Here is a 14372-nt window from a genome sequence, read left to right as displayed (position 1 = left end):
TGAGAACAGAAGTCTTTGCATGTGGTGCCGGAATCTCACGGAACATCTAAACTGTGTCCGACAAGAACCTGTGAGCTCTCCTACTACCGACGTGGAACAGGTTTGAAGACTTGTAGCTTTAAGAGAGCAAGTCTGCTGTAGAGGACAGGCAGACAGCAGCATGAAGGTTGAAACACTCAAACAGGACACATCCTGACTGCAAACACACACACACAAATACACCATCACATACACTCACACACGAGCACTCACACACGCATACACAACCACACACCCAATCACACACACAAATATCTCAACATCCACACTCAGATGAGATGTATTGTAGATCATCATTCTTGACATAAATCCTGTCTACACACAGAATGTGTGATTCTTCTCAAATAAAATCATACAGAGAAACAGGATAAATACAATGATTAGCTACCAAAGAATCAATTATCAATAATTGACAGTCCCTCCCCCCCCATCATAACCTTGGACAGTAGAACTTAAGACCACTGGATGACATCCTTTCATTGGAGGTCGCATTGTAAGAACACAACCAAAACATACTGTATATTTTCGTTTGTTAGTGTTTCTCCAGGATACAGTTAGCATGTACGCTGTCTGTTTCCATGACGAAGCCTCCATGTAAACAAACTCCAGATGTGTGTTGATGCGTACACACTTCTGCTGACATGCCCTCTGCACCCCCAAGCAAAAGGGGCAGCAACTAGCCATTTGGTCGAAATTGAGTTACTGCTGTTTTTGGTATCACTACTTGTTTTGACGTGTGGTTGAATCTTAATTCAGTCGTATTGTGTTTTAGAGAAAATAATGGGTCCATTCCTCTCAGTTACACTCAAACAGCAGCTAGTGCCCTTTTACCAGAGAGCAGAGAGAGCAGAAGAGAGAGAGAGAGAGAGAGAGAGAGAGAGAGAGAGAGAGAGAGAGAGAGAGAGAGCGAACAGTATGAGAGTAGGGGTAACAGAGAGTAGAGAGAGATCAGACATAGAGAGCAGCTGTTGTCCTTGGCCTGGGGAGATCATCTGCTCTGTCTCTTTCCAGTAACCAGGTACATATGTACAAGTCTGCTCACCATCAGGGAAGGACAACTCACAAACAGGAAGTCATGAAAAGTGGAGCAGAAGAAAGCGACATCCCCCTACTGGCCGAAGAGTGTTACTGCTGCTTCCTGTCACCCTTTAAAATGCTTTAACATTTCTCTTTGGTTCTTATACTGATTTGAGCCAACGATGACTGATTATGTCAGTAATAAATTCCAAGAAAATTATAAATACGTGATTGTTAGGAGCTTCAAATCAATATTGAGACATTTTCTCTCTCGCTCTCACTTTTTCAGTTTTATTAGGCATTTACCAGCATTTTAGTAATGCCTATTTCTATCCAAACTCAGTCACTAGTTGCTGTCTTCAAACACATACTAGCAGCAGTTTACAGAACATCACATTAATTTCTACCCACCGTCTTGACTGATTAAATTAAACTGAACCAAATGGTTTAGGTTAGCCTTAGGGTCAATCTTTGAGAGCCAAACTCCTTTTCCACCTTTTCCTGTTCCTGTTTCCTGTCTTCTTGCCCAACTGTAGATGCAGCAGTTGCAGGTGCTCCTGACAGTCAGCAGATTTGTAGTAGGCTACTCACTATTGGCCGCTTTGCACGTTTGTGCGAGTAAGAGTTCCCATAAACAGGACTACACAGCAAAGTGCATGGAAGAAACAGTATAAAAATACCTCAGACTTTCCCCGCAGCAAAACACGTTTTTGGGATATCTGATTCAAAATGTGAGACCAAAATATTAATAAATAAAGTACAACGCACTTCTTTAACAAGCTAAGATATACAACTCTTAAAAATGTGAAGACATCGTTTTTGTATTCATGATACATGACACCCCCCCCAAGCCACAGCAATCCTCAGATGACACTGCTGAATGTGAGCACACAAATAAATATTCAAAATATACAGAAAGTATGGAAATATATTATATATAGATACGTATATAGTACTGCAGTAATGCTCAGGGCAGTTTGCTAATGTTCCTCCTCTCCTTCGTCTCTGCTCGGCCTTGCTGGACTGCTGAGTTGTTATGCCAGTATGATGTTGTTGCTCCTCCTGTCGGTGTGAAATCTGAAAACTGCAGCGAGCCTTGGGAAACTATTCAAATAAAAAATAAATACTTTAATGAGTCCATTCAACTGTCTCTCGACAACATTTTTCCTTTATGATAGAATTATTCTTTTGTCATCCTTAATATAGATCAGAAAATAGTTAATTTAATTCCTTTTTTTGGTAGTTTTTTTTTTTTTGTTTGTTTGTTTTGCATTTTTATCCCCAAAATACTTCATTTAAAAAAAGTTGTTCTCATCAGGTGTTGAGAAAAATATAGATCTCTTGACAGCTCAGATCTCTCAGCCCTGGCCGGCGGTGGTCCTGTGGAATGACCCCTCCCAGAGCTTGGTCATCACAGCCTCCTCCCTGCCCCCCCGGGCTGGGAGCACACCCAGGCTAGACCAGATGGGCTCTGAGCCTCTCCAGGGAGCAGGCCTCACTCTCCTGGGTGTCCCGAGAGCCCGGAAGGTGGGAGGGAGGTGGAGGGAGGGAGGAAGGGAGGGAGGTGGGGCAGGGTTGGACAGTGATCCCCACGTCCTCCCTTATCTTTCCATCTTTACGTTTGTAAGCGACCGAGCAATTTCCACACTGGAGAATCCAACACTTTTCGTTTCGGGAGTTGTACTTTGAACCGTTTCTGTTTCCTTCTCATTCTAACCCCGGGCCGAGGCGTCCCTGGGCCGCCAGGTCAGGGCCTCAGAAGCCCTGTATATGACAGTAGGCCTCCAGGCTGGAGAACAGGATGTAGAGCAGCCAGAGGCTGAAGAAGAAGGCGGAGGTGGCCAGTCTGTGCCCCCGCGGGCCCCCCAGCTCCCCCCCGATGTGGGCCCGGCGCCGGTAGAGCAGCACGGACACGGCCAGGAAGGCAAGGATGGTGAAGAGGGTGACAGAGAAGGCCAGTGAGCCGGCGTCCACCACAAACTGCTTGCCCTGGCTGTGCCAGTAGATGGCGGCCACGGACCACGCCACGCCGATGCCCAGGAACACGTTGACGGCGTTGCTGCCAGTCACGTTCCCGATGGAGGCGTCGGCATACGAGTCCTGGACCGCTGACACCTTGCTGGCAAACGTGTCTGGAGAGGGGGGGGGGGGGAGGAACGAGACACACAGAGAGAGAGATAGAAAGATATACAAAGGCAGGGGCAGAGAGAGGAGAGGGAGAGGAGAAAGGGGGGATGCAGAGGGGAGAAGCAGGGGAGGCAGAGATAGAAGAGAGGGGGAGAAAGAGAGTGAAGAAAGGAAAGAGAGTGAAAAAAGGAAAGAGGGAGAGAGAGCGAGAGAGAGAGAGAGAGAGAGATAGAGAGAGATAGAGAGAGAGAGAGAGAGAGAGAGAGAAAGAGAGAGAGAGAGAGAAATGTAGCTGTTAACCTTGTGGAAGAAGAGGAAGGTTGGGAGAAATGTTAACAACCTTGTGCATGCACACACACACACAACCACACAAACATACACAGCAACACACACTCACACACACACACCGACAGTCTGAACGCTGCTCCACAAGGTTCACCAGGGACATCTTTTTGTGCAAACACACACACACACAAATACACGCAGACCTGCACACAACACACACACACACACACACACACTAAAAGACCCACTCACACACAACACACGCTCATCCCCAGTCTGAACACGACTCCACAAGGCTCACCAGGGACAGAAGTGCCGAGCGCCACGAACACCACGGCGGTGACGGAGTCCTTGAGGCCGATGGTGCAGCCGAAGTGGGACGCCAGGTCGCCAATGACGGCCGTCAGCAGGCCAATGATGGCGATGGACACCACGAAGCACGCCCAGCCACTCAGGTAGTCCGTGGGCGGGACGCAGGCAAACAGAACCTTCCAGAACACCGTCAAAAAGTGCATGACGTAGTCGAAGCAGGAAGGGAGTCGCTCTTCCCCCGTGTCGTCCTCGTCCTCATCTCCTGACGAGAAGTGTGGGGGGCGTGGGGGGCGTGGGGGGTGTGGGGGGCGTGAAGAAGAGGTGGAGGGAGGATAGGAGAACGAGAGAGTGTAGAAAAAGACAGGAGGAGAAACGCGGAGGGAAGAGGAAGAAGACAGGTGAGGAGGATTGAGAGGCGGAAGAATGATGGATAAGGAAGAGAGATAGAAATAAGGGACGACATAGAGAAAAATCGTTTTACTGACTGTGACACATTGACTTCTGTCTTCTAAGAAGGCATGGCTGTACTTCAACGTGACATACTGGTTGTCACTGTATATCATCAACATTGAGGACACCAATTATCTCCAGTCTGCTTACAGCCAGCAAGCAAGCAGTGACAGGCTACTGTTGATCCTCTCCTTGATACATTCTCACTTTCTTGTTGACACGCAACCTACATCACAAACACTGTCTGAGGAACGCACCCTTTCAGGGTCTTTTACGTTATCGTGTTGTCCCCTGGGTCTTCACTATCTAAGGGAGTCAGATGGCTGAGCGGTGAGGGCTAGTAATCAGAAGGTTGCTGGATCGATTCCCCGCCATGCCAAATGACATTGTGTCCTTGGGCAAGACACTTCACCCTACTTGCCTCGGGGGAATGTCCCTGCACTTACTGTAAGTCGCTCTGGATAAGAGCGTCTGCTAAATTACTAAATGTAAATCTAGGTCTGCCTTGTATTCTCAGTAGAGTGTATTTCTCAGACGGCCTGTGGTCCCTGGATGAGAGGAGAGAGTCTACTGGGCCTTTGTGGGTCTCCTCCTCCACCTTCACTGGGCCAGAACCCCAGCAGAACCAGCCTCTCCTCCCCCAGCTCCAGGTCTCCTCCTGGGGCCTCGAGGGAGCGCCCAGCGGGCTGCTGGGATGATTTAAAGTGGCAAGCTCCCGGAGCAGCATCCATATTTCAGCGGGGGAGTTCATCAAATAGTAAAGAGACTCACTGAATTAAATATTTCGTCTGCAAAGTGATGAAGCAGGGCGTTCAAAGAGAGCACTCGATGGTACTTGTGCCTGTGGTGGTTCGACGGAGGAGTACACCGATGGGTCTCGAGAGCTGCTTGTTTGACGAGGAACAAGATGGATGTTTTGTCGTACAGGAAGCCTTTTTATACCTCTGTGAAACTGAATCGCTGGAATGAAAACTTCCTTCCAGGTCCCCAATACAAGTGTGCCGTTTATTTTTAGAAATAGTCTTTCCATCTAGGAAATGTCTCCGGTTGCTCTTTACATAACTGTGATCGTGTAAACCGGTGGACAATTTCTCGAGTCATGCCACAGTTTGGCTCGATTCAGACTCAGCCTCCGTCTGCTAAGTATCTCACAGAACAGAAACACTTGCACGAATTTGTAAATAATGGTTTCAAAAAAGTCAACAGAAGTGTACTATAACTCTTCTAACTGTTCCTGTTCGTTGCCCTAAGAGAGGGGAGCTGCCTAGCCAGCGCCCCCTGGAGGCCGAGCAGAGAACAGCCTGGTCATTACCTGCACTGACAGTGATGGCCTCCAAGAACTGTTCTCTCCAGGAGTTGGTGCCGACCACCAGCGCTAAATTAGTCTTCTTGATCAGCTTGTCCACGGTGCTCTACAAAAACAGGGCACAAACAAACAAAAAAACTCACAATCGAAGGTTGTCACACAAAACGTATGTTACACCAACTGTTGTCCATTTGATTTACAGCCTAATGGGAAGTTCACAAAAATTGCCACACGATGGCAGTGACATCTCTGTGATTTGAGAGAGAGATAAAAACGAAAAACATGTGTGAACAATGTGAGACAAATGTGAGAGGAATGTGTTTCCTGCTGACTGTTGCGGGTGGACTGATAGGTGACAGGGGCCCACCTTGAACTCATAGGACTCCTCGATGATGACCTCCAGCTTAGCATGCTCCCCCAACACTGGCTTCCCCATCTCCGCTATCCGCTTGGCTTCCTCCTCCTCTGATGACAACTTCCTCTCTGGGATATCTTTTGGGGGGGAGGGAAAGGAAAGGAAGGGAGAGTAGAGGCGAGGAATGGAGAAGACAAAAGAGGAAAGGAGAGGAGGTGTGTAAGAATTGTATTCCAACACACTGCAGTTAGCTCCGAGCTTATCTTCTGAACTGGGAAAATACCCAGATACCCAAATAATAAAGTTCATTATCTTTCTGTGAACTATTACCCCCTTAACTAAACCATTACCCTTTTTCTCAGGTCAATAGAACTACAGATAATTCATGTTGGCAGACAAAAAACCGGAACAATCCAGCGTGCGTGCTCAGCTCAGGCACTAGACACCAAACCTCTCCTCAGAGCACTCTCAGGCCTAGCATGCAGACATGGTAGAAACAGAAGTTAAACAAGCCGTGTTTCATGGCCGGTGGTGCGACTGTCATCGGTGGTGCTGTGTTTCCTGTTATAAAGGGCACTTCTGCGGAACATTCCTCTCCTCCCCCTGCCTCTCCTCCTCCTCCCCACCCCTCTTCCTCTTTCTCCCTCTTCTCCTCCGGTTCTTCCTCCCTTTCCCCTTTTCTCTTCCTTCTCCTCTTCCTCCTCCTCCTCCTCCTCACCACTCCTCTGCCTTCTCCTGATCCTCCTTCATGTTCTCTACTGGTGATGACAGAGTCTGGATTAAATATTAACGCTGCCATTACAGATCACAGCAGAGGTAAGAGGTGGGCGAACACACGCTCACAGACACACGTACCGTATACGCACACACACACACACATAATGTACACACATGAACTCATAAACAGATTCATTCAAACAAGGACACACATGACATGCATGAGCGCACACACACACACCGCTTTCAAACACGCTACAATAACACACATGCCTCTGTGTGCACATAAGCAGTAGAGGAGTACCCCCCCCCCGGCCCGTGTTTGAAACTTGATTACACATCCCACAATTCCCTGTACTGCTCATAGCAGCATGACATTCTTCCCTTGACAAGAAAAAAAAAGAATTAATCACAATAGTAATTAAATTTCTAATTTCTGAACTACAGGCCTTATCTTGACGGTTATCAAGTGTTAGCGCCTTCCTCCTGACGGCAGAACATAATTTATGGGTTCATGATTAATTAATCTGCAGACAACAGCACACATTCATCATTGAACCATGGACGGAGGGACAGGAGCGTACAGAATAGCGACCTGGGCTGTGGGAATGCCTCTCAGGATAAACGCTGCTAGCTAACGCTGTGTTGCTAGCTAACGCTACCTGTGCCACCACCGAACACTGCATTCAGTAACACCAGCGTGCCCCCCCTTCCCCCCTCCACACACACACTTCAAACCATAGCGAGAGTAGAAAGTGGTCAGTCTGGATGCCGAGGGGTGAAGGTGAGGAGGAGAGAACTCCTTACCTTTTGCAAGCAACAAAGCTGTGGAGGAAAGGGGGGGGGGGGAGACAGGAGGACAGGGAAGATGGAGAGAACATAAAAATCATGAAAAATGGAAGAACATGAAAAGGTCAGCATAACCACAGAGAGAGAGAGAGAGAGTTATGACAATGATGAGTAGTGTGTATGTACTGTACAAGTATGTGTGGTGTTAAGCTTTAAAGGTACATTAGGAAAAACCTTTTCAGTCAAAAGAAAAATGGTGTCCCCTATAAACATGCTGTGTAGGTTATTGAGGCCCTCTGAGAGTTGTTTAGCAACACAGACATCTCAATGCCAGTTAAATATGAATTTCACGTTTTTGGAGAGGCCCGCTATACTTTCCAGCCAATTGTGTTCCAGCAATCCTGTTCCAGCCAATTGTGTTCCAGCAATCCTGTTCCAGCCAATTGCATTTGGCCTTCCTTCTTGGCTTATTTTGTGAAACCACTGTCAATCATACTCAAGCTGGCGGAACTGCGGTGCAGACAAGAATTGGGGGCACCGTTTCTTATTATGCGATTTATTTTCAATTAATAAACCTACCTATTGCAGCTGTAAGTGTGATTTGTCACAAACTAACATCCCTATTTCACAATATCTTTATATCACTATATTCATATCATTATATCACCTTGTATCCCTATATGACTATATCACTCAAGATACTGTGTTAGCGACGTGTTCTTGCACATGTCATAGTATTGCACCGTCACTCAATCAGTAGAAAATCCCAACATCACACACAATTGGAGTTGCCATTTTAGGATTAGGGTTATTTGATTCCGCTTGATTGTTTGACAAACCACATGTTCTAATCATCATGTGTGTAGGTGACGGGCAGCAGCCCTGGGCGGGTGCACACCATGAATAAATAGCAGTAATATGAGTCAGAGGAGGTGCAAAAGTAATCTACTGAAGCACATGATTAGATGATAGGATACAGCATAGTCTAAGTAGAGGGCAGAGAGGGAAGGAGGGAGAGAGGGGGGCAGGGTTGAAGGAGATAAAGAGAAAAAGAGGGAGAGAAAGGCGGGGGTTGAAGGTAAGAGAGAGGGTGAAGAAGGACAGAAAGACTGGTGAGAGACCCCCAGAGAGAGGGGAGTAACTAACAGAGAAGAAGGAGAGAGAACGAGAGAGGGATGGAGAAAGGAGGAAAGAGAGGGAAGGAGAGAGGAAATAGAGGTGTGATGTCTCTCAGCCTGTATGGATTCACACTGACAACATCTTGACAGAATCATCATTCTGATATTCTAATAATTTTCTTTTTTTAAATCCTCATGCCTTGCACAAAAACCCATAGAGCCTTATGACAGAGAGAGATCCCTACTGTTCGGAAACACCTCGTGGACCATTATCGATGCTTCACCCAGGCAAAACACTAATTAACCTGTTGATGTCCGGGGGCAGCCTATCAATAGCCTAAATCAAATACAGGCATCTGGTAATCATCATTAGTAGGTGCATTAATTGCTGTGGGCAACTTGTCCCAGCATCGTAATAACAGTCAGTGCCTAGTGTTGTTGTGGAGTCAGCTGTGAGCAGAGGGATGATCTACAGCCAGGCCGGTAATAACTGGGACCACACAGGAAGCTGCCTCACAGGAAGCTGTCATCACTGAGATAACACAGGAAGCTACCTCACAGGAAGCTGCTTGACACAAAATTGCCTCACAGGAAACTTTCATCACCGGGGCCTAACAGGAAAGCTGCCTCATAGGATACGGTCATCACTGGGGCCTAATAGGAAGCTGCCTCACGGGAAACTGTAATCACCGGAGCTTGTCTGTCGCCTGACTACGTCTCAGGATCTAAGGGGCCTGTCGGAGGGAAGGTAATATCGCCGTAGGAAATTAACCAAAGGGATGTAATTGGAGGGGGGGGATCAGTTTGGGCTGTTAACATCATTAGCATGTTCTCGTGCACACAGCGCCTAATCAGATCTGTCTGGGAGGAGAGAGAAATGAGCCTGTCTCTCACACAGCCTGCCTCTGAATCACAGCCTCAACATGGCCTCACACTGCCTCACCTCAGGCACCAGAGGGTTGAGAAGAGGGGGGTGGATGAGATGAACAGGGGTGTGAGGAGTGGAGGGATGAGCGGAGGAGAAGGACGGAAGGAGGAAGGAAGAAGGAGGGGAGAAGGGTGGAGGAGAGGCAGAGCAGGGTGGAGGAGGCAGAGAAGGGTGGAGGAGGGGATGGGGGGGTACAAAGTGGCGTGAGGAGGGGAGAGATTGCATGAGGGTGGGGGAGACAAGGAAGGAAGGAAAAAGGAGGAACAGGAGGTAAGAGGGGTGGAGAATGAGGAAGAGAGGAAGAGGAGGGGAGGGAAGGTCGGAGGGGTACCAGGCTCAAGGCTCAGGTGAGGGTCCACTCTCCCTCCGACAAAACCACATCTAGTCAGGCTGCTCTTATCCCAGAGACATTTCTTACTAAGGATGAGTCACCATCCTCCACGAGGCCTCCAGCACCACACACACACACACACACACGCCACGCTGAGAGTCAAAACACTCATTCACAGCCACACTGCAGAATTCTCAAGGCGAGCAGTCTCTCTCCTCTCGCAGACAGACAGCAATCACAGCTGAGGCCGAGGACTGCACACACACGCTTCTCATGTCACATGACATCACATTTGATGCATCTCGTTCAACAGGCGCTTTTACCCAAAGCGAGAAACATGTATATGATGTCACATAGCGTTCATTTACATCACTGCTGTTTTCAAAACCGGGTTTTCAGCGATATGACACATGAAATTTGGATGTGGTTGTCTTTCCGGGGAACAGGACGGGATGGCCTCGTTAAGAGCCCGTGTACGCAGACAGGCCGTTGGCCTCATTATGGGCCTGTAGGCCTTGTAATGGGCCCGTGTATTCAGCTCAGCCTCTCTCCTCGACAGGCCTACTGCTGAGTCAGCGACAGCAAATTAAAGAGCAGACTACCAAGCTGATAATGTCATCAGGCTATCCCCTGCACGCACGCGCACGCACGCACGCGCACACATGCAGACGCAGCGGGGTGTTTTCTCCCATGGATTCCAGTGCTGAGCTCATCAGGGAGTGTAATGGCTCTCTGGGTGATGTATGGCACCCAGGGTGCTGACATCATTGAAGTAACCCTGAGCGCTGATTAACGACCCGGCCTGGCCCAGACACACAGCCCAGCGATGGATGGTTCTGAACTGGCCCGTTGCTGTACTCCTGGCAGCGAGAGACCGGCCCAGCCCCGATAACAGCCCAACGCAGCATTTTCATTGGTTGGTCTTGTGATGTGTGGGAGGCGGGGGTGGGGGGGCATAAGTGCCCTAACCCCCCCCCCCCCCCCCAGTGAGAGGTCCCCCATCTGCACAATGAAGAGCTACAGAGCACCCAAACACACGCTTCTGGAGCGATGACTTCTCTCTCCAAGCTCCTGCACACACACACACACATGCACACACACACATGGACAAACGCACACAGACACACGCACACAGACACACGCACACAGATACACACACGCCCCACAATGAGCTCCTTTAGAGAACCTCCTCCTCCTTTCTCTGCGTTTCAGTGTCGCTGACTGTGTTTGACTGTTTTGACTATTTCTGTCTCCCCTGCTCATCTACCTCCCCCCCCCCTCTCTCTGTCTCCCTTCTCGTTTTCTCCTCTCACTTCTTTACTCTTTATCCCTCTCTTTCTCTTTCTACGTCTCCCCCCCCTCTCTCTCTCCTCTCTTTCTCTCCCCTCTCTTCAAGTCCCTCTATTTATCTCCTGCTCCCTTCTCTATTTCTCCCACCCCCCTCTCTCTCCTCTCTCTCTCATTGCTCCTCATAGCACCGAAATCTACAGTTCAATTTAAGTCCATTACACCAAAGCCCTGTCTAAATGCAGCCTCCATGGATACCGTTACTAGACAACAATCTGCTAGTGACAGTCTCAACGGCGCCCACGGAACGGCGTGTGACTGGAGCGCAGGCGGAGCAGGGACAGGCACGAGCGTGTCATTTGCTAAGTGACAGAGCCTGTCCTTCACCTTTGACCCTCATCTGCTGGAGTAGAGATCACAGCATAAATCACACATGACAGACGGGGATCAAATGTGTTTGTTTAAGCCGGCAGAGGGATATGCCTATACTGTTGTTTTCTGTGGGAACAGTTTCACTCTGTGTTTCTCCTCCTCTTCTGTTGGCTGGTGTGCGGTTGACAGGGTGGGACCATACGGTTGCATTCGGGACCAGCCCTGTGGTTTGAACTAAGTGAACCTTCATGAATCTGTCCTTGAGGACAGCTCAGACACAGTAAATCATCAGCACATTCTCTCCTCCTCGTCTCTCTGCTCGTCTCTCTCTTCCTCGTCTCTCCTCCTAGTCTCTCTCCACCTAGTCTCTCTCCTGGTCTCTCTCTTCCACGTCTCTCCTCCTGGTCTCTCTCCTCCTCGTCTCTCTGCTCGTCTCTCTCTTCCTCGTCTCTCCTCCTAGTCTCTCTCCTCCTAGTCTCACTCCTCCTCATCTCTCCTCCGGACTCACGCACACAGAAGCATACGCACACAAAGACACGCACACACCCACATACACACCGAGGGGTCATGCAAATATATGCCCAACGGCTTCAGCGGTATGCAAACAGGAGGAGCTAGCAGGCTTCTTAACACTAGATTAGCACAATTAGCAGGGAGTCCTCAGGGTAGCTAGCCATGGGCTGTCTGGGCTCTCGTGCAAGCTGCACGGAGACTTCACTTCTACTGTCTTCTGCAGTGTGGTGGTTAGCAGCAGGAATAGCATTCCCCTCTGCTCTGTGCTTGGGGAGGTTACTGAGAGATTATAGCAAACCCATGCTGTTCAAACCATAAAAAAGGAAATTTGATCGTAAAAAGAGCGATTTGATCGTAAAAATATTCATTAGACCACGGTAAAAATCTGCTTAGGTTATCAGTGGATCCCTAAAGTTTCTTTCCTTATTGAAACACTGAATCACAGCCTGCCCATTGGCTGATAGGGAATGCTTGTTCTGACTGCTTTCCCAAAAGTAATCTTCATTATCTTGCTCGCGCTGCCATACTTCCTGTCATATTTCTTGTCACACTTCCTGTCATACTTTCACTGAATCTGGACTATATTAGAAACCCACTGATGAGACAGGAAGATGTAGTCCCAGTTTCCCAATAACGATGGTCCTACAAAGCACACCAGGCTGCATGCATGCGCATTGGGACTTCCTAACAATGGAGGTTTGCCAAACCAGCATGTAGAGCAGTCATTAGAAAGTACATCGTAAGTACGTCGTTAGGAGGGCTGTCCAAGATGCTAAATGCAATCTCATTCCTACCATATTTGCATATGTTTTCTTCAATTGATTTGTCTATCAGAGTAAGCTTGCTAATGTGACATAATCTTATTCATATATCAATTAAGAGAAATGCATCTCCTGGATAGGATATTAATGCTTGAATGTAATTTGAACACACTGGTAGGGAGTCAGGTGGCTGAGCGGTTAGGGAATGGGCTAGTAATCAGAAGGTTTCTGGTTCGATTCCCGGCATGCAAAAATGAAATTGGGCAAGGCACTTCAACCTACTTGCCTTTTGAAGACACAATCTCCATGGTGGAAGTTACTCCTCCTTATCTTCGCCAGACCCTTATGTGGGGGTCAGATGGCTGAGCGGTTAGGGAGTCGGGCTATTAATCACTATGTGACATAATCTTATTCATATATCAATTAAGAGAAATGCATCTCCTGGATAGGATATTAATGCTTGAATGTAATTTGAACACACTGGTAGGGAGTCAGGTGGCTGAGCGGTTAGGGAATGGGCTAGTAATCAGAAGGTTGATGGTTCGATTCCCGGCATGCAAAAATGACATTGGGCAAGGCACTTCACCCTACTTGCATTTTGAAGACACAATCTCCATGGTGGAAGTTACTCCTCCTTATCTTCGCCAGACCCTTATGTGGGGGTCAGATGGCTGAGCGGTTAGGGAGTCGGGCTATTAATCACTAGGTTGCCGGTTTGATTCCCGGCTGTGCCAACTGACGTTGTGTCCTTGGGCAAGACACTTCACCCTACTTGCCTCGGGGAGAGTGTCCCTGTACTTACTGTAAGTCGCTCTGGAGTGTCTGCTAAATGACTACATGTCAATGTAAAGTACATTTTATGTAAACTGTGTGTACTTTGCCAAACAATCAACGTAAGTTACATCACAAAAAAGCACACACCTCACTTCCACAAGTAATACAAAATAATTTGTTTCATCAAATGTTTGTGGGAAGCCACAACTGATTGGTCCTTGAGTAGTATAAAGCATGTTGGAAACATCCGTTTTATTGTGACCAAAATGGTCCAACCACGTCAGCAAACTTTACTCTCTTTTGTTTCACCCAGTAATTTTGCAACATCAGGGGTCTCATTTATAAAGCTTGCGTACGCACAAAACGGGGCTGAAAATGTGCGTACGCCACTTTCCACGCAAAGGTTGTGATTTATAAAAAACAAACTTGATGGAAGAATGTGCGGTCCTCCACGCAAACTCTGACCCTCCCGTAGGCCTATACGCACATTTTGAAAACAGTTGGAATTGGCGACGCAGATGACCGTACTGTAGTCAGACTGCAGAAATTGAATGTGGGAAGAACATTACTCGTAATATTTATATATTTTGTTTTCCTCACACACGTTTTTTTCATTCTATTTCATGATTATCATGAAGATTACATCCAGCAGTGTTATTTGCGCTTGTACTGAGTGATTCTTGTTCCATAAACACCTTGTACAATCCAACTCAAATTTTAAATACAAATTCAGCGCTTCCTCACCATCAGATTGTCCACTACGGGAGTTCAGGAGGGGGAGATTCCCCGACTGCATGGAATACAGGATAACATCACATATCCCACCTTTAGAGAACTGCAGAACACAGTGTATAACTAAATATATTTATTTAACACTGTGCAAATATCCTC

The 14372-nt window shown here is 47.8% G+C and overlaps 1 protein-coding gene across 5 annotated transcripts in view; it reads right to left on the bottom strand.

Annotated features, from left to right (window-relative positions):
- Positions 1 to 1852: 1852 nt before the first annotated feature.
- slc8a3 (solute carrier family 8 member 3) overlaps positions 1853 to 14372 on the bottom strand; it is a 61063-nt gene continuing 48543 nt past the window's right edge. The window contains exons 1-6 of one of the 5 annotated variants that reach the window (XM_084684654.1): positions 11545 to 12437; positions 7416 to 7433; positions 5904 to 6028; positions 5543 to 5642; positions 3770 to 4042; positions 1853 to 3188 (exon numbers count right to left, since the gene is read on the bottom strand). In XM_084684654.1, coding sequence (XP_084540780.1) covers positions 2812 to 3188; positions 3770 to 4042; positions 5543 to 5642; positions 5904 to 6028; positions 7416 to 7433; positions 11545 to 11683 — 1032 coding nt within the window. In that variant the 5' untranslated portion in view covers positions 11684 to 12437 and the 3' untranslated portion in view covers positions 1853 to 2811. Of the gene's footprint in view, positions 3189 to 3769; positions 4043 to 5542; positions 5643 to 5903; positions 6029 to 7415; positions 7434 to 11544; positions 12438 to 14372 lie in introns of those variants that run through there. The other 4 variants (XM_084684649.1, XM_084684651.1, XM_084684652.1 and 1 more) reach the window with 4 other exon arrangements.

The sequence above is a fragment of the Hypomesus nipponensis genome, chromosome 3, assembly GCF_054491055.1.
Source record: "Hypomesus nipponensis isolate SF chromosome 3, ASM5449105v1, whole genome shotgun sequence".
In the NCBI taxonomy this organism is placed as follows: Eukaryota; Metazoa; Chordata; class Actinopteri; order Osmeriformes; family Osmeridae; genus Hypomesus; species Hypomesus nipponensis.
Note: the sequence above shows the minus strand (reverse complement) of the source record. Positions and strands in the feature narration are given on the sequence as shown.